General features: G+C 42.5%; 1 protein-coding gene across 1 annotated transcript; it reads left to right on the plus strand.

Moving 5' to 3' along the window:
* The first annotated feature begins 1,592 nt into the window (after positions 1 to 1,592).
* si:ch211-195o20.7 (cytospin-A) lies at positions 1,593 to 23,267 on the plus strand. The gene is made up of 13 exons (XM_039787070.1): positions 1,593 to 2,006; positions 3,542 to 7,992; positions 8,499 to 8,619; positions 10,022 to 10,606; positions 10,794 to 10,846; positions 15,878 to 16,398; positions 17,331 to 17,427; positions 17,569 to 17,635; positions 18,374 to 18,434; positions 18,722 to 18,818; positions 20,947 to 21,063; positions 21,147 to 21,206; positions 21,789 to 23,267. The coding sequence occupies exons 3-13, from the start codon at positions 8,580 to 8,582 to the stop codon at positions 21,876 to 21,878; spliced, it is 1,788 nt and encodes a 595-aa protein (XP_039643004.1). The 5' UTR covers positions 1,593 to 2,006; positions 3,542 to 7,992; positions 8,499 to 8,579; the 3' UTR covers positions 21,879 to 23,267.
* Positions 23,268 to 23,745: the final 478 nt, after the last annotated feature.

Below are 23,745 nucleotides of genomic sequence, written 5' to 3' on the forward strand. Positions count from 1 at the left end.
TGTGTGTGTGTGTGTGTGTGTGTGTGTGTGTGTGTGTGTGTGTGTGTGTGTGTGTGTGTGTGTGTGTGTGTGTGTGTGTGTGTGTGAGAGGTGTGTGTGTGAGAGTGTGGGGGTTTGTGGTGTGCGATGTTGAATTACAGTGGTGAACAATTAGCATGAGGGCCGCCATCTGTAGCCTCTTTTCATGGATGGACGCTCCAGGTGCTGTCTGATGGGAGCTTAGGGGCTCATTTTGCAGACATTAGCCAGTCAAGACAATAAGGGCAAAGAGCACATTGCCTGACATGCTTATATAACATAAATATAAAGGTGATCATTAGTGGTTTTAATGCACTTTTTTGTTTTAGCCATGCAAGCGGTTAGGCTCTCTCTGGGATGTCGGTCTGTCTGTTGTTTGATCCACCACTTAGGTCCAGATTGAAATATCTCAACTATTCACAACTAACAGCTATTTGATGATTGCCATGCACATTGCAATCACTTTTAGGAATTATCCTGCAGAGAATTGTCACCTGAATCTGCAGTTCTGCTCAGCTATATTGAGCTGTATAGTGAGCTCCTTGTTTAGCTGTCTGGTCCGCAACTTTTTGTTGTGGTTCACTCCTACCACTTTCATAATTAGCAAGTGTTAGTATGCTAACACACCAAACCAAGACGGTAAACATGGTAAATAGTATACCTGCTAAACATCATCATGTTAAATGTGTCATTGTGAGCATGGATTTTAGGTCAAATCATCCTTGTGCTTAAGTACAGCCTGACAGTGTAGCTAGCATGTAGATTCTTGGTCTTGTTAATATTTTTGCTCTACCTTGCCTGTTTTATATTTTCTAGCATTGAAGTCGTTTCAGTTTTTCCTCCTATAACACTTTAAATGCTATATGGTTTCTCTTTGTGCTTAAAAGGCAGTCAGCATCACAAGTTTCAGTTGCATCATGACTTTGCAGTATTAATGCCAGAGTTTGAGTGTATTCATTGATGCATGCGCTGGGAGGCAGAATTTGGTCCTATTACCAGAGATGAGAATAAGGTCATTGTTGGCTGCCCTCACTGGAGAGAATTCCTCTCGTCCAGCGAGAGACTTTATCAGCACAGCTACCTCATTATAAGACCTCACTCTGAGTCGAGGACCCCCAGGCCAGGAAGGATATTAAAGCTTAAAGAAATTTGCTGACATGGCGGGAGAAGCCATTCTCAACATCAACAGAAAAACATCCAAATCTTGGCAGATTCAAAATGGTTCCAGTGGCTCTGACTTCAAATGACTTGGGCCTTCTGTATAAAGCTATTAAAGGAACTGCTGAAGTCAAAAATCAGTTACTCTTGATAGAATGCACTGCACCTGAATTTGTTAACATCTCATTCATCATTTTTCACTTCGTTTTGATGTCAAACGCCCTTCAAACAGACATAAAGAAATGACATTATTATTAAGATGATTTTATTTATTGATATTCCTCTCAATGTGGCAAATGTATGCATTAGACAAAACCTTGCATACATGTAAACCAAAATACAACCTGATTACCTTTTAGTTTTTATTTACAGTTCCCTTGGAGTCATTCATTTCAATATGACTCAACTATAAGTTGGTATATACTGTGATATTTGAGTATCACCCAGCCCTTCACTCCATTCAACCTTCCTTCTGTTTACACAGACGTCTTTATCTCTGTGTGCCAGTTCATGTAATCCCCTTAGACACACCACCTGCAGACTGCCTGTTATGTAAAGACAGGAAGGAGACAGTATAAGGACTGAGCAGGCTGTCCTGCATCAGATAGCGGAGCACAGGTTGAAGTGTCCAAGCACACACTCGGACAGACCCTCTGTCAGTGGGTTTCCCGTCCTGGGAGTCCAGGAAAAAGGAGTTTGAGAAAAAGTGATAGCCAAGTGTTATCTGCCCGTAAACTCATTCCTGATATAACAGGTAGACCATCACGGAACGCGCCAAAATGTTTTTCAGGATCCCAAGACTGACTCCGGGCTACATCAGGCTGCTGCAGGTGAGTGTGAGCAGTGTGGCAGTTTTTTTGAGGAGTTCAATTGTTTTATTCATAAAATAAAGTGACACTGGTTTGGATCCTTTGATGCTACTTTGTTATAAAGGTGAACAAGATTTGGTAACACTTTACTTGAAGGTATCTACATAAGAGTTATCTACATAAGAGACACAGTCATGACACATGAAACCTAACCATAACCATATCTTGTCATGACAAAAACCGAATGACACTTACTAAAAGAAGCGTTATGTCATACACGTTTATGACTTGTTTATGTTGTTTATGACACGGTCATGACAGTGTCATGTCACTCTTATGTAGATACCTTCAAGTAAAGTGTAACCCAAGATGTAGAGTCATACTGGCTGGAACCACCGACAGAATATTTTGATGTGCTGGGATTTTTACACTTAGATGTGTAGTGACACTAAAGCTGTCTATCCCGCCGGATAGCAGGAACATAAAGTGCTGAGTCATAGGAAGTTGCTTGCCAATGATCTTAGAAGCAGAAGTGGATTGCACTTTATTGCAATTTTTCTGCATCATGCAACTTCTTTTGATTTAAGACCTTCAAAACAAAAAGGCAGAAAGCCCTCTCAATGTCTTGGATTTGAAGTCTAGATTACACGGTGCTTGGCATGCTCTGTCTCTCCTGGTCCTTAAGGAGTAGAAGAAAGCGGCGGATGAAATAACATTTGACAGTTCTGAGAGCAGTCATTGATCTAATGTAGTGTTTGCAAGGTGCCAGTTTTATGGGTACGTATAGACGTTCATAGTGCACACATTAAGTTGGTTTCACTAAGTGTTATCCAGCTGTCTACTGTCTCAACAGATCTCTGTGACAAGATGATGAAATATAGTACTATTATGTCATATCCACACCATCCACAAATATGAGGTTGTTCCAGGCTTCTGTTCCAGTATGCCTTTTGTTTTAGCTCACAAAACACAATCACCTTTTCGGTGCTGTTTATCACAAACAATGGAGAAATCCAAGCCTGTGACAGTCCATTGCATTGTAAATGGAAATAGGAACCAGTTGAGTGAGCTCCATGGATGGCTTCTTAACTGTCTGTGACACAGCTTCATTTGAAACTATAATGTTTCTATTATTTGTTCCACTATGCTCTTTAGGGCCTACTGAGGAAATTGCCCATGTCACAAAATAGATGAGTCTTTTGTTTGTCAAAAAGACCGCGATTTGGTAAATGAGAAAAGATGAGTTTTTAATCTCTGTGGGATTGTTGGGAGGGCTAGATGAGGCGGGATCTGGATCTGAGGTGAGCACATTGTAGCTCAGTTATTTGATGTGAACAAATGTTTGGAAAAAGGGGCTGCCGTGCTGTATAGGCCTAAAATTGATCTGCATCCATGCATAAAATTAGCACTTTAAAAAAAATCTCTTTGGTCATTGTTTGCCAGGAAGTTTTATTATTTTTGAACTTCTTTGATCTTGTCCTTAATACTCACACAATACCAACGGAATCCAACATTCCTCTGATTACATTTTACCCTCCACTTTTCTCCCCTTTCAGACCCAGGCCTACCACAATGTGGCTGTGACGCCTCCAGCTGAGAGGACCATGCCCGGCATGGCTATGCTGCTGGGGGCCGTGGGGATCGGGTTGTGTGGCTACAGCTCCAGGCAGTTGGCCCTCTACCACCGGCCCTCCACCCGTGTGCTGCAGTGGATTGGCACACACACTGATGCCAGCATGGTGTGCACAGTGGCCAATAGGACCCCCTTCCTGGATGTTAATCGCCAGGCTGTTGCTTGCCAGGAGATCCCACCTCCCTCCTTTGTAGGCCAGAAAGTCCCTGTGAAATAATACCCTTTGATGCTAGGTTGGGTATAGATTGGCCATCACATAGGTTGAGCTCCAGTAACTACACTTATGCACAACTAAGATTGTAGCTATGCTGGCCCCCAGTGTGGCCCATGTGCTCTCTGATGATGTGCAAGTGTGGATATTTGACAGACCTCAACCTTTGTGTTCGCAGGGAGTTAGAGGTCTTATAGTAATAATGAATTCTGTAACTAGTGCAACACATATAAAAGTAGCTGAAATTAGTGAAATTATTAGTGTGGAATACTATTGGATTGTATCAATTACTCACAAATAGAGTATGTCATGCACTGAGAGGGCACGAAGCAATATGAATGATTGGATGACTACGTAATGATGCTGGAACTTCCCATATGCTTTTGAATGTAGCTTGAAGGAGCTAACGTGTTTAATTTGGAGACATTGTGTGTCTTTTTGAGGCCTGGCGTAAAGGGACCGACGCTTGGCAGTGTCCCTCTGTACACAGATGGTTGGCAACTCTCTCTCTGTCCCCTCCCCTTCCCTCCCCAGGCAGACAGCCATGTGTAAGTGCTTGAGCACCCCATCCCTGCCCATGACTTCAATTGATTGCCTCTGAGGAGTTGCAGGTGCCATCAATCAACAAGCTTTGGCGTTTGCTGGCGCCGTCTGGTCACTGGCTGTCAATCAAGAAACGATGGAGAAAGACACAGGTTGGCTTTGTGGCTGAAACAGTGACTGGTGCTTCCTGGGCTCAGAAAAGTTAAATTCTCCAAGGGTTTGGTCAGGGTGGTGAAAGAATATCTGAGTGGCAGGGCACTTTTGTGGATTGAAACCTCTTCTTTAAATATAAGAAAGTTAAATACAATTGATATCACAACCCGAGTCGCATAAACAACACAAATATACCTTGCTGGATTATGAATCCTAATTTCCCTTGACCGAGACACTGCGGGTGGCAGGCGGGCAAGGTAGAATGGTGATTACTCCTGGAAAAGCCTGTGTCCTTTGTGCGGCTTTACCCAGGTGGAAGAATCATTCCTGGAAACATACGACTTCCCCTAATCTGGTATTAGAGACAAGGACCAGTGAGAGGCAGGCAGTCCCTGTGCATTCCAACTTTGTACCATTCCCCCTGCACTGTCCACCATTTGTCCCACTGCCATACATGGATTTATTCATTATAGGATTGGTGTTTCCTTTTGTGTTTACACCAAAAATGCAGCAGTGAAAAGGGACTTGAAATTTGGCGAGACACTGAGCGTGGTTGAGAATGCGTGCTGTGCCTTACTATGGATAGCACAGGGTCATACTGTCTTTATCTTTACTGCGTCTTATTTTTTTTTATTTTATTGAAAATCTACTGAATATAGAGTTTTGTGTTTCACATATTGTGGTGTGATGGTAACAAGCCATAACAATGCACAGTTTTATTTCTCCACAAGCATGGGGACAGGAGGAGGAGGAAGTTCCTTAGTACTCTGGAAAGTTGTGAAGAATGAGGATGGTGAGAAAATTGAGTTTTTCATCACTTAGAGGTCAGCCAGACCTTGTAATCAATTTTCTCATTGTTTAAGAGCCACCCTTGTCCGTCTGCCAAATTGGACCAGCGGCTAGTTGAACCCAATAGTGCGCCCTCCAGAACACTAGCGCAGTAGGTCACCAACAGAATGTTCGTAATCCACTCAGCAGAGTGGGCCAATGGCTCCAACTGGCATCAGGCACTGAACAAAGAATTGGTTGCCTTGCTCTGGATAGAGACTGACACCCATAATCAATTTCATAATTGGATTGTGATGGTCTCAAAACGACAGGATACTCTGTATTACCATATTAGCCTAAAGGAAGATTAGAGAGTAAATTTGGACTTTTAAATGTGAAGATTCAGATACACGTATAACTTCACCTGTTCTGAAATCTAAGTGTGAAAGTATCTGTCACGCTGGCGCGACCTGCATTTTATAGTCATTTTCAGGCATTGCACTTCCATGAGTGTGAAACCAATGAGAGTGGGGCTGGAGGTTTTGTAATGCACCTGGCTGCTTTTGATGGATTCTCAGTATACTGCAGTGGTGCACAGTGAGCACAGAGCACTGTGGAAACCTATTGATCTCAATCAGAGAGTGAGGGAGAGCTTGTCTCCTCACTGCAGCATTGTGCAGTTCATGAAGGAGAACTGCCAAGACACTGCACTCACAAAAATGAATATCTGGAAACATGTTTGTTGTTGGAATAAAATACAGGAAATGTTTGAAAGCACAGTATTCATCTGTTAGCTTGTTGTGCATCAGTGCTCATTCATTTCATTCTTGTAAAGCTCCACAAACTCCACTTCAGCTGTGCCCATTAAAGGAAAGATTTCTTCTGTTAGCAATATAATTAATAATTCATGAAAAGATGTTGGAAGAAATTGATGAAATAAAAGTATTTGGCAAACATGCTGCTCTACTGTTGCACTTAATCCCACCTGTGGGTCAGATTGTTTTTGTACAGTGTTGTTTGATGAAGTTGTGCTTTTTGTACCAAGAAATAAATATGTTATAGTCAATGTGCAGTTCATGCTGTTTTGCTGTAATTAGGCTTAGAAAGATCAGACGCTGGTTTTTCAACTCAAGAATCATTCCGTCGTTTAGAATTCATATACCCACACTTGCAGTATACTGTAGGTCACAGGTTACCCATGATGGGCCATGCTCCATTGTACATGGAGAATTAACAATCCTAATGACCTTATTGTGAACTAAATTATCTAAAACTCTCCAATATGGAAGATATGGTAAGTTAATAAATTGGGAAGGGTTGAACATGTCTTGAGTTTCACATTATTCCCTAAAGACGGTTGTTGATCCAAAGTGCAGTTGCGGATACTGATATTGATGCTTTAGACTGCATAAAGTAGACACTGTAGACATTTTTACCATTGTTTGTTTATTCATCTATTTTATTTGTGTCAAACATGAAAATTGCTCCAACCAGATTTCTTAATGTCACCTACAATGGAGTCACAATTAAAGGCTACACATTAGTGAACAGCAAATAGGCCCGCTTACAAGATTGTACAAAATAAGACGATATGTTACATTTTTGATAACAAGAAAAGAGCCCATTTAAGCAGACTGTTAACAAATGTTTCAGCTTACTAAACACCAGCATTAATACAATACGACGCGTAATCAGATTTTGTCCAAATTGATACATATGGTTCTTTGGATCTAAATCTAAATGATTTGGCCCCACACATTACATGATACTCTAATCTATTAGAGTCTTAAAATCATGTAAAAACATTCTTAAATGGAGAAAAGAGAGTTGGGTGAATGTACTTAGTATTGTAGTGAATGTACTATTTGTATAATGAATAATATCTAATGAAATGTGCAAGTGTTGACTTTCACTTAACTCTGTAATTTAACAGAGGAACAGCAGGTCAGGGCTTATATGGACAACCTTTAGTGTGTTTTTTTTATTAGTTATGCTTCAGATTTATGCAAATCCAATAGTTGCACTGATGCACTAATAAATAGTAATAATTTATGAGCATACCGTCTTAGTTTAAATCACTTACATGCATGCAAATGTTACACTAAAACTATTATCAGCACCTTTAAATTCACATAATCTGTTTGATGTAGAAGCCAAACACTTGGGACACTGGGGAAGTTTGAATACATTTAACGCTGCTATTAGAAAAGGTCCAATAGAAATGTTCAGCCTGGAGCTGTCTGGTACAGTAGGTCAGTGGGCCATTAGCCTGTGAGAGCCAGCTTCATACTGTATAAGTCAAGAGGTAAGTGAGGAAGGGTCACCACATCCCAGCGGCAACAGGTCCTCATAACGCGGCCTAACAGTGCCCTCTAGTGGACACATCGAGGGGTTATCGGCGCCGTCGGTCATCGATGTCCAGAGTTGAATTTTTCGCTCTTTGGTTCGATGTTCGCATTTAAATCGCGTTTTGTTCTCTTATTTAAGATGTTTCCAGCAGCAAAATGCTGCTGAGAGGATGACACTTTATTCTAAGGATTCTGCAGTCTATTTGCCATTCCTTCTCCTCCGCGAGGAGCCGAGGACACACCAGGGCACTGTGCTTGGTTGAGTTGTGCTGAAAGAAGCAACGCGTGGAGAAGAAGAGTTTACTGGACCCCGAACAAAAGGATTTGGGAGTTATTTGTCCGCTTTCAAGGGTTTGTATCCACTTTGTATTTCTCTCCAAATTAAATGTATCGCCTTCAACGTAGTGGGCGAAAAGTTAGGTTACTTAATATTAAGTGAACCCGTTTTCAAACTCTTGGAGGCACACTTTATTCGAGTTTCTATGTAAAAGCTTTGATGGCGCGTTAAAGTCAATGGCGTTAGAACAAAATGATGTTAACGTTTTTATCACATTTGTTTTGGACCAACAGTTAGTTGTATTGTTCCGTCAGTATGCGATGGTTTTGACGCATTTCTCGTGTACAGTTTAATACTCTATATTCAGATGTATTTACAGCTATGTGTGTAACGTGGACTTAAATGTAACCTCCACCTGTCTATTTTAAACTTGATTTTAAAAATGAAAGTTGGTTCTGTTCAGAGCTGCAGTCACCGAATTATTTCTCAGCTGGATAACATTGCATAACTGCATGACTTCATTCATCATCTGTGTGTTTGGGTGTGTTTGGGTGTGTGTGGGTGTGTGTCACCTCTACAGTGCCACTTTAGTCAGGGCTGAGTGAAGGAGCAACAAGCACCTGCAGGGCCCTATCAGTGGCCCAAACCCCATTACTGCAGTATGGGTAACTTTTCCAGCAAGGACGGCCATGGACCCTCAGGTAGGTCAACATACAAAAACGCACACATTCACACACTAATGAGCTTGAACTGTATGTAGTAGAAGGAGGATGGTACAGTGGGGGGGGGGGAGAGAAATACAGGAAGAGTGAGGATACTGTATGAAAGAGGGGTGGAATCTTGGCACCCTTCCTGTGTGTTGCACAGTGAGCGGTCATTCTCCTCGCGTCCCTATTCGTTCTGGCCCTGCTGGGCCAGCTGTGATGAATCGGCAGAATTCCCCGGCTTAGCACAAGGGCAGCGGATTAATCATAGGAAGCCTAATGGTATCTGACGCACACACACACTCACACTCATTCAGTAAATCTGCCATCCGTGCACATGGTTGGAAGAGCACATTAAGGCTTGGAATGAAGAAGTAAAAAGCAGGGGTGGCATGAGAAAGTTATTAAACAATCCTGTCATTCTTTCCCAATGATTTGGCCTTACAGCAGGTGGTGTCTAACTATGTAAATGTTCGACTCCTGCTCTTACATCATTTGCTCACAGTGAGGCTTTTCTCCAAACAAGGAAAAGGAGAAAAGGAGACATGATGCCCAGTGGTTCCCATAGCTTCTAAAGTTATTATTGGTGGCATGTGTTAAGGAGCGCTGAGTTAAAAAAGTAAAAATCACTTATGTTATTGCCATTGTGTCAAGTAAAGAAATGTATGTGCGCCTGACTGCTGCAAATTGGTCTATGTATAGGAAACATTTGGTCCTGAATTTGGAGAATGAGTGTCACACAACATTGTGGATGAGCAGCTCAAGAGGAATGTCTGTATTAAAGCATTCATCTTCAGTGGCATGGCCTGGATATTTTCTGGTCTGGTCACCTCCCTGAATGGTGTTTTGTTGTGTTTTTTTTTTATTTTTTTATTTTTTAAAGTGTCAAGATGCTAGACTAGTGACCACTAAACTGTTTCGTTCAGTCTGTCCATGATTCAGTTTCTCGGTCAGTTCTTTCAATCTGTCTCTCACAATTATTCATAACTTTAAAGCTAAGCTAACTTGGAAGCCAATCACAGTCCACTATGCCACTTACATTTTAAGTGTGTTGTGTAAAGTTATCACCTCCAGTCCACATGCATTTTGAGAGGACATCAGTGAAGTACGAGGGAGAAAGGGTAGGTGTACTTTTCCGGAGGTAATTGCACTTGGTGTGTGGGGGTGTGTGTGTGTGTGTGTGTGTGTGTGTGTGTGTGTGTGTGTGTGTGTGTGTGTGTGTGTGTGTGTGTGTGTGTGTGTGTGTGTGTGTGTGTGTGTGTGTGTGTGTGTGTGTGTGTGTGTGTGTGTGTGTGTGTGTGTGTGTGTGTGTGTGTGTGTGTGTGTGTGTGTGTGTGTGTGTGTGTGTGTGTGTTATTTGTTATTATTTCATCTGAACTCAATTGTTGCTCTTCTTTAGGGGCCCATGGGGATAGTTTCCACACTCCTCCTGCTTCTCCACAGAGTGATGGGCCTCCTGTAATACACGATGTCCCCCAACTCCTACCCCCTACCTTACCTCAACCTTCCCCTGCAGCCCCGGTCCTAACATCCAGTGGGAAGAAAGTACAGTCCAGCACTACCCCTTCCAGTCCCCCTTCTGAATGGAAGCCTCATCCACCAGTCAGTTCAAATAGCTCCACCATTGGCTCTGGAGTTAGCCCCGTGCACAACAAGCCACGAAGTATTGTGGGTAAAGAGCAAGCCGCTTTTGGGAGGAATGGGTGTCCCCCTACCTCCACCCCTCGGCCTCTGGTGTCCCAGCAGCAGGCTGTGGCCATCAGCCCTACAAAGAGCCCCTCTTCTTCGTGGAGTGCCTCACCTGTGGTGGTGGGCAGCTCTTCTGGGCAGAACTGGAGGGAAAGGGACAGTGGTCTGAGTCAGTCTTTACTGCCCGCTCACGAGGCTGGGGGCAGCCTGGGTGAGGAGCTGCAGAAGCTGCTGGAGGAAACTAGTACAACACTGGGTATCAATGCCGGTCTGGATGGGGCCACGAATGCAGCAGGTAAGATGTAAACAAAATACTTCATATACTGCCGATAAATAATATTCTGGTCTGCAGAATTTTTATTTGAGCACAAAAGCTTGATATTTCATTGTGGGACTAACATTTCCCTGTTTTAAGATGGGCAAAATACATTTCCTTGTCATTTTTGATGTTGTCTTCTGACATTTCTGTATCCTTCCCTCAGAGATACTGAAGCATCTACTGACAGAAGTGAAGAATTTGAAGAGTACTTTACAGGTGAGATGCTGTTGTTGTTTTTTTAAATATTCTGGCCAGTTTCTTCTTCTGCAATTTTTGGCTGTGTTTTCAGCGTGATACTAATGGGAATTGACCAATCTCTAATCCCCCTCCCCAAACAGCGATTATCCAATCTCTTAGCTTAGCAATTGTATGTAGGGCCGCTATGCTTGTCCAGTTTTGGATGTCTCTACCTTGAAGCAGTGTGCATGGAGCTGTATTAAGATCTAAACTTTGTATATAAACAGTTTGGAATGTGGTGTCTTCTTTTCCAGCCATTCCAAAGCTAAAACTACAAGAGAAAAAGTGTAAGGCATGGATTAAACTGTGTTTATCTGCTCTAAATGTAAACTGCAAAGGTTAGCATGTCGGCTAGGTAGCTTACTACCACTACTACTATAATGTATGTAGCCACCAAGCGCTTATTTAAGACCCCTTTTACAGGGTTCTCATTTTAAAACAAGTCAGCTGAAAACACTAAAGGGGTTTATATTATTACTATAATTTTCGAAGATGGTGTCTTGACAGACATAATAATGGTAACTAAGAGGAGCAGGGCTTTGTGAATAGTCAATATTGACAGAGAAAATACCTCAGTCTTCTAGTGGATGTAGTTTTTGAGTTTTCATATCAAAGCTTGTCTTGCATTTCCCACTAAAATGTACCTTCGGCTATCTTCTGTTTTCCAAACAAGAAGAACACTTTTTTGCCAACACACTTGAAAGAGAACAGTGGATAAGTGGATAAGTATAGAAATGTAAACAGGAAGTCACTCACTGCAATTATACCTAAGTCAGAATAGTGCTTATGACCTTTCATCCAGGAGATAACACCAACCCCAACCCCAACCCCCCCCCCCCCCCCCCCCCCCCACACACACACACACACACGCACACGCACACTATCACAATAGGCCTGTGACTGGGCCCTGCAGCTTTGCTAATGGAGGTCTTCCTGTCCTCTGCTTCTCTTCAGAGGCCCAAAAGAGGAACATCTTTGAGATCTTCTTCTGCCAAAGTTTTTTTTGTAGCTCATACTTGTAGAGTTGATCAGTGATAGTTGCATAAAGGTCCATCAAACACATTTATTTCTCTTCCTCAGACCCCAGCAGAAGATGCTTGTCCAGTAGGCCAGTTGACCAGCGGTTTTGGATTGACTACACTATTAGGTTCCAAACCCAAAGTTAAAGATAAATCATGCAAAATAAAAATGTAAATTCTGCAAGCATTCTTCAGTCCTATTGCTTGGGTGTTCCATGCTCTTATGAAGATGGCGATATGCTGCGGTAATTTCCTGTCGTTCGTTCCAATTCCTGACCCTCCCTTTTATGAGGATTGTCGCCAGAGGCTCCCAGCTTCCTCTGGATCTGCCACAAATTATAACAGCCTACAGCATGCCTCCCTCAAAGTCCATCTCTTTTCTCCTCTTTTCTTCCACTTGTGACTGTCCTCACTTCTATTTTTGTTTTTAAATTTAGCCATGTATTAGAATCAGAATTATTTAAATTATTAAATTGCAACCAAGTGCTAATCTGACACATGTGGCAATCATGTAGTATTCTACTCCACACTTCCTTGTCACCTCTTTCTCTACTTGATATTCAATCCCTGCTCTCTCCTGTCTTTTCTTCCTCTCTCCTCCACTTTCCCACATCCCTGTAAAGGACCTGGAAATATAAGCCTTGCACAGGCCATACAAACCTCAGAGACTGTGGTATACCACTGAGAGGTAGCCATGTATTAGAAATTGGGGCAATTCAACACTGTGTTTACATGGGCCCTCGCTAGGGCAATATAAGCCTGCAAAGCTCGACTCCATGAACCCTCTGTCTGTTCTGCTGTCCTGGGAGCCTTTTTGTGGCAAGCCAGAGACCGGGAGCGTAGTGAGTGCGGAGGAGGGGGTTCACATTCGGCTGTTCAGGAGACAAAACTTGTTTGTCTTGTGCTGTGTGTGTGTGTGTGTGGGGGGGGGGGCTGCAGCTTGCAGATACTGACTGGCCATGTGTTTTTGTGTGTGTGCTCCACGTGAGACAGAAGATTCATGTACAGATGCATTGAAAGTCTTGGCTCGTGCAATTGGTTTTTTAGCTTTGTATGGAAGCCTCCCTCCTCCTTCCTTTGCTGTGCCTCTTTGCCTTTTGTTCCTTTCCTCATTCTTTCTCCATCAGAGAGCTGACCGCTCCTCCCTGAGCACAAGAACTCAAAACAATTACTCCCAACTTTTGCTGCATTGCTCCTCTCTATCTCATCCCTTACTTCCTCTCTCTGTCTTCTCCCCACCCCTGCTCTGCTCTATCTGGCTACCTCGCCTCTTAGTCTGCTCTTTCACTTCCAGCCATCTTTTCCTCTGACCCCAAAGTTGCTAAAGCCTTTTTTCTTTAGTTCTGACCTCCTCGTTTAAAAAAAACAACCTTTTTTTCCGTGTAATTTTAAGTAGCCATTATTCTTCCAGTCACATTCTGTCAGATAAGCCTCTCCTCCACACTTTTTCATCGGTCTTCATCCCTGCGCTCCCAAATGCTCCTATCTTTCTCTGTCTGTCCGCAGTCCTAATGTATTTCCGATGTACTGTAGTTAAGCTGAATTCTGAAACACATGATTACCCAATGTGCAGCAAACTACTAAGGATATTATCCGACGTACCATCTGTCTGTGCTTATGTGCACCACCAGTCTTCAATTGTCTTAACCAGAAAAAAGTGTGTGTGTGTCCGTGTGTGTGTCTGTACGTGTGTGTGTCCTCCCTCCTGGAGATTTAGTCAATCTCAAAGCACTGCTTTGGAATCAGTTCCAGGTGAACACTGCTGGAGATTTCCAGGAATGATCTCCAGGTTCCCTCTGCTCTCTTCTCATCACTAGGCTGCTTCAGCAACCCAGACTCAAAAAAGCCCTTTATCTGGAGGTTCGCGGAGGCTGTGCATGTAGAATGAAGTTTTAGTGTGTTTGGGACGATTGGAGGAGGGGGGGCCTGTGTGCATGTGGTGTTGAATTTTCAGGGCAGAGTAAATTGCAGTGACTTGAGACCCTTTTCTTTGATGTCTGTGGACATGTAAATATGCAACTTGTAGGCACTTCCAAGCTATTTTCAAGTGTCGTGTGTGTGTGTGTGTGTGTGTGTGTGTGTGTGTGTGTGTGTGTGTGTGTGTGTGTGTGTGTGTGTGTGTGTGTGTGTGTGTGTGTGTGTGTGTGTGTGTGTGTGTGTGTGTGTGTGTGTGTGTGTGTGTGTGTGTGTGTGTGTGTGTGTGTGTGTGTGTGTGTGCGCGCGCTGTAGAGGGGATGAAATGACCCTTAATGGTGTATTCAACCACCTTTTTTGAATACACACCACAGGCTGTGGAGAGAGGAGCCATTACAGAATTGGCATGTTTCCCCAAGTATGTTTTAGAAAGACTGGGTGTGGAGGTGAATTAGGGACAGATGGTTGGAACACACACACACACACAATCTCCAAGTGTGCTGGACCCTTTCCAGGAATTTTCAGGAAAGAGTATAGACAAGTGGGTGTGCGCTGGATTCCACATCTGGTCTTGCAGTAGGGCATTATGTCAGCTCTTGAGGGAATATGAGTGTGGGTCGTAAGACTGACAATCCACACACTTATCTCAGTGTAAACTTAAGGAGGGCCCCTTCCGGTTTCCTTAAACAGACATGCTCCAGTTGGAGTGTCCATGTCCAGATAACAAATGCTCTGTGAAGACGAGATCAAGTCCAAGCGGGTGTTTTAGTATTACTAAATATAGAACTTCTCCAAACACAGACCACTATCCTACTTTTCATTTGACACATTTCCAGGGTGAATGTGCTCTAAAATACCCCTGAATGTATAGATGTGTGAGAAAACTATGTGGTAAGGTAAAATAATAGGTGAGGTGTATGTGTGCGAGAGAAGATTGCAATATGATGTGTGTGTGCATTCAGTGTAATCGGGTCCAGCTGTGGTCTTGAGTCACTGGTCAGATGAGGGAGAGACTTGGCTCAGATATTGCCTCCTCCTCCACATCTCCATTCATTCTTCATCTAATTACTAACCTTCCCAAACCCCTCCGCTCCTCAGCACTCCCTCACGTCTTACTGGCTTGCATTGTTCTACAGTCAGTATTATATCTCTGCATGATTTTAACCTCTCTTATTGTCCTTCCTCTCTACTTTACCTTCTCTCATTCCCTCTCTCTCCTTTTATGATGATGGTTGCATAACGTTTTTTAATGTCCCGGTATCATTTACCATCTGGCTTCATTGGTTCTGGGGGTGTCTTTTGATGTCTGGGGCATAAAGAAAAGAAAATTGGAAACTTTTTCTACATCACTCATCCTCAAAGATGTGAAACTGATACTGTGTATACATCTAACCATTATTAGAAAAAACACTTATTGAGATACAGCCACAGTGTTTGTGACACAGAAGGCAGTTTCACAATGCAACCTTGGCCTTGCTCCCAAGCTCGTGGCTTGTTTTTATTATACATGAGCAAAACCTTTTGGCTCACAATTCAGTTATGCCTCATTAGAGTTGACTTGCCAGCTCCAGTCCTCTATGCTTGCTGATGCTTGCCACTCAGTTCAGTTTAACCTGTAGTCTCCTAATGAGGGCCAAATGGGTATTTGAGTGTTCATTTTTTGATTATAGTCATTGTCTGATGAGGGTTCAACTATGTTTGTTGTTGGCAGTCATTCCATTCTGGGTTTTAAAACACCAGTTTTAATCCTTTTGTATTAAATTATTGTAAAAAATGTTCAGAACAATAATACTTGTCTGAGTGTAGCAGTGTGATTTGCCTGTTTGTACTGTGATGAAAACACAAGCTGCAGGTTTTATTGATCTGGAACCAGACGTAAATTTAAATGACAAAATATGTCCGACAGAGCGTTTGTAATAGTGAATTTTTTTTTCAGGCAGACTTTTTTTAAATGAAAGACAAAACATTCGGAAGACCATATGAGTTTACGTGTTAAGGCTAATTGTGTGCTTCCATCCATATAAAGCGTCGTCAATCAGTTGGAATAACACTGTTCTTCACATCCACACCCATCCAGACGGAGCGTGGGGAATGGCTGCAGTTCCAGGCTGACCTACAGGTGGCGGTGTCAGTGGCAGACCGTTTGAGAGCCGAAGCAGAAGAAGAGCTGACTGTGCTCCGAACGGCGCACAAGGATGTGGAGAGGGAGCTGGCTGCTTCCCAGCAGAGACAGAAGGAGACTGATATGCAACTGGTAACCCTGAGAGGGGAGTTAAAGGAGAGCAGGCAGAGACTGGCAACTCTCACCCAAGCTCCATGTCAGGAACCAGAGCGGCCCAATGGAGAACCAACCAACAGCTCTGAAAGCAAAGAAGGGACCCACAGAGGCAGGGAGAGAGGGGTGTACAAGTTGGGGCGAGAAGGGCTGGAGAGTAGGAGTCAGAATGAATTGAGGAAGAATGTTGTCAGCGAGGAGGCCAAACTAGACTGTAAAGGCGTGGCTAAGCGTTACCTGAGAAATGTGACCAATGAGGATAGGACTGGAGAGGAGGTGCGATCCAGCGAAACACGAAGGACGGTAACCACAGAGAGGTCAAGGTGAGAAACTGTTTGGCTTGTGTTCTTTGGGAATGCAGAACAACTAATAGTATTTCTGCAACTCATTACTAAAGCATCATTTTGTGTAGGTGGCACTTTAATGTGTTCAGACAGTCAGATATTTCAAAACAAAGCCAAAATCCTTTTTTGTCTTCCACATTCTTTGTCTCTGACATAGCAGTCACAAATGGATTAACAATTACCAAATTTGGTCAGGATTGTGCTTTCTTTTTGATGTGTTGCCCTCAACCCACAGGCCTTCACAGGGCCACTTGAGGACAGTTTCAACATCTTAATTTACAGCTAGAACCCTGCGGAACAGCTGTCCTGTAAAAATGCCACCCAAAACGGTTGGTTTGGTGTATCGGGTTAACGTGGCTCCGCTAGATGGATTGCTTCGCATTTGCTTGGCATATCCATCTGGGAACTTTCCGTTGGAGAACTTTTGGGAAGGGGTGAAAATACTGGTTAGCTGATTGGATAAACCATCTGTCTATCACCACCTATGTTGGTGATAGATGGGCCAAATCAACCAATCAGATCAAACTCTTGCCGAAACCAGTCGGGAGAAGAGCAAAAACATCTTTTCCCCTGAGAAAAGCCTCCAGTGCCGTTTTTTTTTTTGCTCTTCTTTCAATGAAGGAATACTTTCTAATTCGGATAAAACTTGCACGATAGCTACACTCATCTCATCCGTGGAAGCTGCCATGTTGTTTAGACTAACAGTCGCTTCTCGTTGCGTCACACCTAAACCCGCCTCAAACCGAACGCTGATTGGTCGGTCGTTTGGAGAGCGGCTCCAAATTTTCTCTATCTCAAGATGCCAGACTGATCTGCGAGTGGAAAACTGGAGCTCGCGAGATCAGGACGGTCTCACGAGGCTAGTATCAGGTATGTTCTCCTAACTATTGTTATTATCCCTAATGTTGCAGAAGCTTGTCCAGATTACCTGCTTCCTCAGGCTCCCTCACCATGCAGAATGGAACTTCCCAGCCCGATACTGCCTCAACAGTTGGACCTACAAACAAGGTGAGATACTTAATCTTTAGGAAAATCCTTCATTAGACCTTGGTTGTTTGCCAGGAAATGCACATGCACTTAATTCACAGTCCACTGTTCATGAAATGATTCTGACTGAACTTTAATAATGAATCTTGTCTGTTTTTAAAGAATGTGGGGCAACTAAAAGGCCGAGGAAGTCTGGATTGGCAAGACAGCAGGTCAAGCACTGACAAAGGTGTGTGTGTGTGTGTGTGTGTGTGTGTGTGTGTGTGTGTGTGTGTGTGTGTGTGTGTGTGTGTGTGTGTGTGTGTGTGTGTGTGTGTGTGTGTGTGTGTGTGTGTGTGTGTGTGTGTGTGTGTGTGTGTGTGTGTGTGTGTGTGTGTGTGTGTGTGTGTGTGTGTGTTTCATAGTGTGTTTGTGGTGAAGCTGTTTTTTCATTTAACCAATTTTATTGTTATATTGTTGAAGGTACCCTGTGGAGTTTTTTGTTCACTAGCAGCGCTATGGAGCAATGTTTTTACTTGTTGGTTGTTTGTATTGTACTGTACATGAAGGTGCACAAGAATGATAATTGATGGCGCTTCCACACCAGTGTGTAGCTATGTGCCAACAAAGACAGTGAAGAAGACTGCTAGCAAGTAAACATGAATGTAAACAATAAAGGATTTAATATATTCAAGAAATCGGCTTTACAATTTTTTTTTATGAGGAAGGAAATGCATTAATTCAACTCCAAGCGAATGCTAATGTTGTTGGCCATGTGTAAATGAGCAATTGTTTGCTACTTTGTACAGTGAATGTCAATGTAACAGCTGCTGCCACCTGGTGGAAAAAAGTCAATGGATGTTACTTTAAACATGTAAAAATTAATGTTAGCATGTCAGCTAGATGAGATGGGAATCCAGCACTGCTTGGAGTGTTCATAATGACAGCGGGCTGCCGGGTAATGAATTATGGTTGCTTGTCTTTACAGGAAAACGTGAGGAGTCTCTAAATAAGTACAACTCTGCTCTCACTGAGGTGCCTCTTTCCAAGTGAGTCTACACACACACACACACACACACACACACACACACACACACACACACACACACACACACACACACACAGACAAACCAGCTTTGACTTTGACCCTGGTACATTTTTCTAAAGCTCAATATTTGGGCCAAAACACCTTTCTTACTCGACTCACTGTGTTAATTAGGTTTTCCTTTCAATAACCGAGTCAACTATGTGACAAGATTTTTTTATGATGCCCAACTGATAATAACTCCCGCAGTGTTCAAACCAAAAAATCTGAATCCTTGTATCTTGTTGTCAGGTCCCAGGATGGTTTCAACCTGCTGCTGCGTCGCCATGGAGGCTCCAAGAGAAACTCGCTGCTGCGTTGGTGTCAGAGCCAAACACAAGGCTACGAGGTGATCCTGGGCATGATTTATTTGTACTTTTACATATTTTTTTTGTTTTTGTTTTTTTTTGCTTTTTCACAGCAACACGATCATTGTGTCCCAGAGATTGTGTCAAATTCTGCTTGCTTAAAGTGAATAAGTGATGGCCAGATAGGAACTAAACCTAAAAAAAATAGCAAAATTTCAACTTTGACTGTCTTTTATGGTTACTCGTTTTAAGCTTCATTTTCTACAGTTTATTTTGAGGATTTTATTCACATATGTGATTGTATGTAGGTAGGTGTTCATTCAAAGCGATCAAAGCTGATTCTGAGAACCACTGAAAAAGTTGCTGGACTTTCCTACTGACTTGAAGAGATGCGTCATTGCTTTAATATTCATACTAAGTCAGAATTCCAGTTTTCCAACATCTCTTGAATGCATCATGATTTCTAAGGCAGACTTTTTTCACTGCGGACATATTTTGTCCTGATAGGAAAAGAACAGGGTTTTGTTTCAGGAAGGAGGTTTAATAACCCTGATGTCTGAGTTGATTTACCCTGAGATGGGAAACTCCAGAACAGCTGATTCAAGTTGGTTCAATCACCTCAGAGTAGGTTCACTCAGAGTTAAGCGTGTGCACCACTACTATAAAAAGGCAGCATGAATGGAGCCATGATACTATGATTCTCCATGGTAACAACCACAAACGAACTGGTCGGCGGAAATACTCATGCGCACATACAGCGAGTTTGAACATATATTTCGTTTAAAAAAAAGCAACACAGCAGCTGCTGCGAAAAAGAGAGAATTGGTGTGGGAGAAAATTGCTGCTCGAGTCAATGTGTAAGCTCTAATATAGTGTATTAATTTCATATTTAATCACAGGTTACCTATAATATTACTGGTGAAAACTGGAATGGTAGTAGGCTACACCTGTAACTTCCTCTATGTGCAATCCTGCGGGCGAAAAAAGTGAACTACTACTAATCCCATTCTGAGGTTGCAGCACCATCATTAACAGAATTATGATTTACAATCATTTATTTATTTTTAATGTCACTTACTGGTTTGTGTCCAGGGAACTCTACACAAACGTTTAAAAGATGTTTCCGAGCGAGGCACACTTTTCTGACGGCACTTTGCTATACAGTGGCTTTACTAAAATGCTCCGCATCACCAACGTTGTAAAGAAAACTGCCGTTTGCAAAAAAACGTAATGCAACACAAAGAATCTGCTGGGATGTAAGAGCATGTCCACGATGGGTGACGTTAGTGATATGAGGACGGATAAGGTTATGTAGGCTACATAACTGATAGACTGGGAAGAAAAAGGATGCCGCTCAAATAGGTAGGTATCTAGAAATCAAAATGCATCTATAGTCGGGGCCTCAATACCATCTGCCGACATATGTTTAACTCCCTGCGAAGTAATACAGCTTCATCAACTGGATCGTCAACTCAAGGAAATGCCATGTTCGGAACAAAAACGTTTTATAGTCTGCCTAAGATAGTTAATAAACCAACCCTGTTTTTTTATTCATGCAGATAGCAAACTGAGCTAAAATGCGCCTGATACTTAATGAATGAATGAATGAATGAATGAAAGGAAATGAAAGAGCGCTGTGTCAGAGGGGGGAGACTGAGAGAAAGATTGAAGAAAACCTGCTTCCGACCAGGTTAGGTTCACAGACTCGGTTACCATAGTAACTGACTCTGAAGTTAAGTTCCCTCTCTTTCTGAAACGGGCTGGAGTTACCCCCCCCCTCTCTCTCAGGTTTAAATAACCTCCCATTCTGAAACGGAAAACCCAGTTTCCCTCATCTCAGGGTTAACAAACTCAGAGTTTTCGCTAAAGCTGCTTTCTCAAACGGACCCCTGGTGTTTATTAATAATAATAATAATAATAATAATAGTAAGCTGTGACAGTGAGCAATATCAGGACCCTGAAACTGAAGCAGCTAAATGGAATTCAGCCATCATTAATTGTATTATGTACAACTGTGCTTTTCCTATTGTGACATGTCAACATTTCTTCTGTGAAAAAAGCCAGCTTCAAATAGTTACTTGCCACTGGAGTTTCAGTTTGACTATTGCAGGTTAGCCCATTGGTTCTCTTGTGGTACCATAATCTTTCCTGTCTTTTGTCTCCCTACAGAATATCGACATCACCAACTTCAGCAGCAGCTGGGCCGACGGTCTCGCCTTCTGTGCTGTCTACCACACCTACCTCCCCTCACACATCCCTTACACCTCTCTCACTCCAGAGAACAAGGTAGGAACTGCTCCTCTGTACCTAATGGATGGGACCACGTTATTTATGGTGTCCAACTTATCAATTCATTCTTTTCTTTGTAGCGGGAGAATCTGAGTCTGGCATTCAAAACAGGAGAGACTGTTGGGATCGCTCAAACCCTGGTAAGCCTTGGTGTCTTTTATAAATAAAACAAATAATTTTACACACAAGTCTCATCTGACTCAGTCTCGCTTTGCCAGACCTTCCTCCACCAGCGCTGCGGAGGAGGGTCTGGCTAGTCCCAACAGCGTTCTGGGATGGGAGAAAAACGTACTCTGGTTTATTTCTTTAAACCAATCGCAGTCGTCACTAAGCCCTGCACGGAGCCCCGGTGCGGCTGCAAAATAGCCTCGGGAAGGAACTTCTTTTGGTGGAACATGTGTACGTTCAAAAGTTAAGTTGTGCAACACAAAACTCAGATTGGACAGAACGTTTAGCTAGCTGTCTGGATTTACCCTGCAGAGATCTGAGCAGCAGTTAACCATAGTCCTCATAAATCCACCAGAGTTTAGAATTCCAACACAAAGAAAGCGGTAGGTAACGGAAATCCGGCCGAAAATAAGGACACACGGCGTATTTTCCGGCGCTAACTGGGCAATCCCGGAAGTGGAAGGTCGAGGATATAGACTACATCTGACTTAATTGTGACAGACGCAAGGTTGATTTTTAACTTATGAATGTATTTGAACATCTTTGCTCCACAGACAGTAGAGGAGATGCTGAGAGCAGGAGGTCCTGACTGGCAAAGGGTCCTGAGCTACGTGGAGAGCATCTACCGTCACTTTGAGATGTGACGGCTGGAGGTACTGACAGACAATCCCAACATAGTGGATCCTAAAGGACACTTTAAAGAAAACAATATGAGTTGTGATGGATCCCTGAATACTATACTTTGCTTTTGCTGTGTGTCCGGAATATGGATAAACTTCTGTTAGCAAAATGAGATATTCAAAGCTACAATTTGCAACTTTTTGACATCAAAATAAATTAAGACGACTTACTGTCAACAATTTGCTCCTGTGGATTTAAGTTCCTCCGCTTGGTTTTCTTTCATACGCTTCAGAAAATGTGCTCTGACCAGCTAGAGGCTACGGAAGTGACAAGGCGCAACGTATTACGTTATTGGTTTGTTACCACTGTTGTATGCATTCTTATATTTCTCATATACTTATTCAGCTGACATTTGACATACACCAGTATGTGGTGTGAATAATTCAGACCTAGTGAAAGTAGATATCATCATAATCTGACCAAATGAGTAGGACAGGAAGGATAAACTAAACAACTACCGTTTAATACATTTTTTACATGTTAGAGCGTTTTAAAATAAAGACTATCGTTGACCACTGTAGAAATGAAGAATAGCTAGATCTTTTTTATAGCCTCCTTATTAAGGAAGGTAGAATTGCTGTAAATGTCTCCACACTGGTACTTCACTGGCTGAAACTCTATCACATCATGTACCTTCATCAAATCTGTAAGCAGGCCTTAAACTACACACGTTGTATATGCCAATCTGCCTATGTGTTTAGCTTTTTAACCTCGTCTGTGATGCTCTGCAAAGATTCTACTTTTTTCTGGACCTTTAAGCACTCTGTAAATAAGCACTTTTGTCAGCACCTTTTTGCTGAATGAATGTAATAAGGTACAGTACAGATGTTGCACAACTGCTGCACTCTTCAAAGGGCTCAGTAGGCATTCGGTAGAAATGCTGCAGACCAGTCAGAAGATTTGTCAAGTTCAAATTTATGTTTGTGTTTTCTCACAGAAAACGGTGACTGTGTGGTAATGATCAAAATCTATGAAGTGCCTCCATGTTATCACAAGTGAGCCAGTGCTGTTTAGGCTCTCAGGGATGTGCATTACAGGAGTGACTTGAAGCAAAAGCAAATACAAGCCCACACAGGCTTGCACATCCAGTTGCTGCAACATCTCACTCTGTCAAACCTGCATCCTCATGGATGCAACACGCACCCTTGTACTACACCAGTGCTGAGAAACTAAACAACTGTTTTTTGTTTCGACAAGTTTAAAGCTGAGTTTGTTGCCAAAGTCCGTATGTGCCAAATATTGGAAAATTACTCCTTGGTTGTGAAAATGGACCATTGTAATACATGTTTATATGTAACTAGTGTGGAAAAAAATTATACCAAAGAAATAAAATGTTAATATGGATCAACTAATATTGTGTGGGTGTTATTGTGTAACCCAGTGACCTCCCAGTGAAGTACATTCTACATATGAAAAGGCTGAACACAGAGCAACTATTTATGGGCCTTTAGCCAAGTAAAGTATTCTCATCTCTTCCGGGTTCATCAACGTTCTCATTTGGGTTGAAAGAAGCTCAGCTTGAGTTAGCCTTGACTTTACTACCTCCTGCTGGTACAGACGAGTTAATACAGCCTTTCATTGTGCCTGTGTGCCTTGGTTGAAATGTTAATTTATGACTTGGAGGTTAAAACATGATCCTACAATGTCAGGTCACCTCCTCCGTGCTGCTATTTCTACTGCAAACTCTTTGTGAAACCTCTATTTTTGTGCCTCACCTGCATAACCGCAAAACAATCAGTGATGCAAACATGACTTCTCCTTTTTCACTTTACAACTAAGACCAGTAGTAGAAGCTGATCTAGATAGGGACTGTTTGAACAAAATTAACTG

Source organism: Perca fluviatilis, chromosome 20, assembly GCF_010015445.1.
Source record: "Perca fluviatilis chromosome 20, GENO_Pfluv_1.0, whole genome shotgun sequence".
Classification (NCBI taxonomy): Eukaryota; Metazoa; Chordata; class Actinopteri; order Perciformes; family Percidae; genus Perca; species Perca fluviatilis.

What these genes read in the sequence shown, in the direction of transcription:
- si:ch211-195o20.7 (XM_039787070.1), top strand. Translation starts at nt 8,580, where the DNA reads ATGGGTAACTTTTCCAGCAAGGACGGCCATGGACCCTCAG. An exon ending in TGGGGCCACGAATGCAGCAG is followed by an intron (nt 10,607 to 10,793) that starts GTAAGATGTAAA and finishes TCCTTCCCTCAG; the next exon opens with AGATACTGAAGCATCTACTG. An exon ending in ATTTGAAGAGTACTTTACAG is followed by an intron (nt 10,847 to 15,877) that starts GTGAGATGCTGT and finishes ACACCCATCCAG; the next exon opens with ACGGAGCGTGGGGAATGGCT.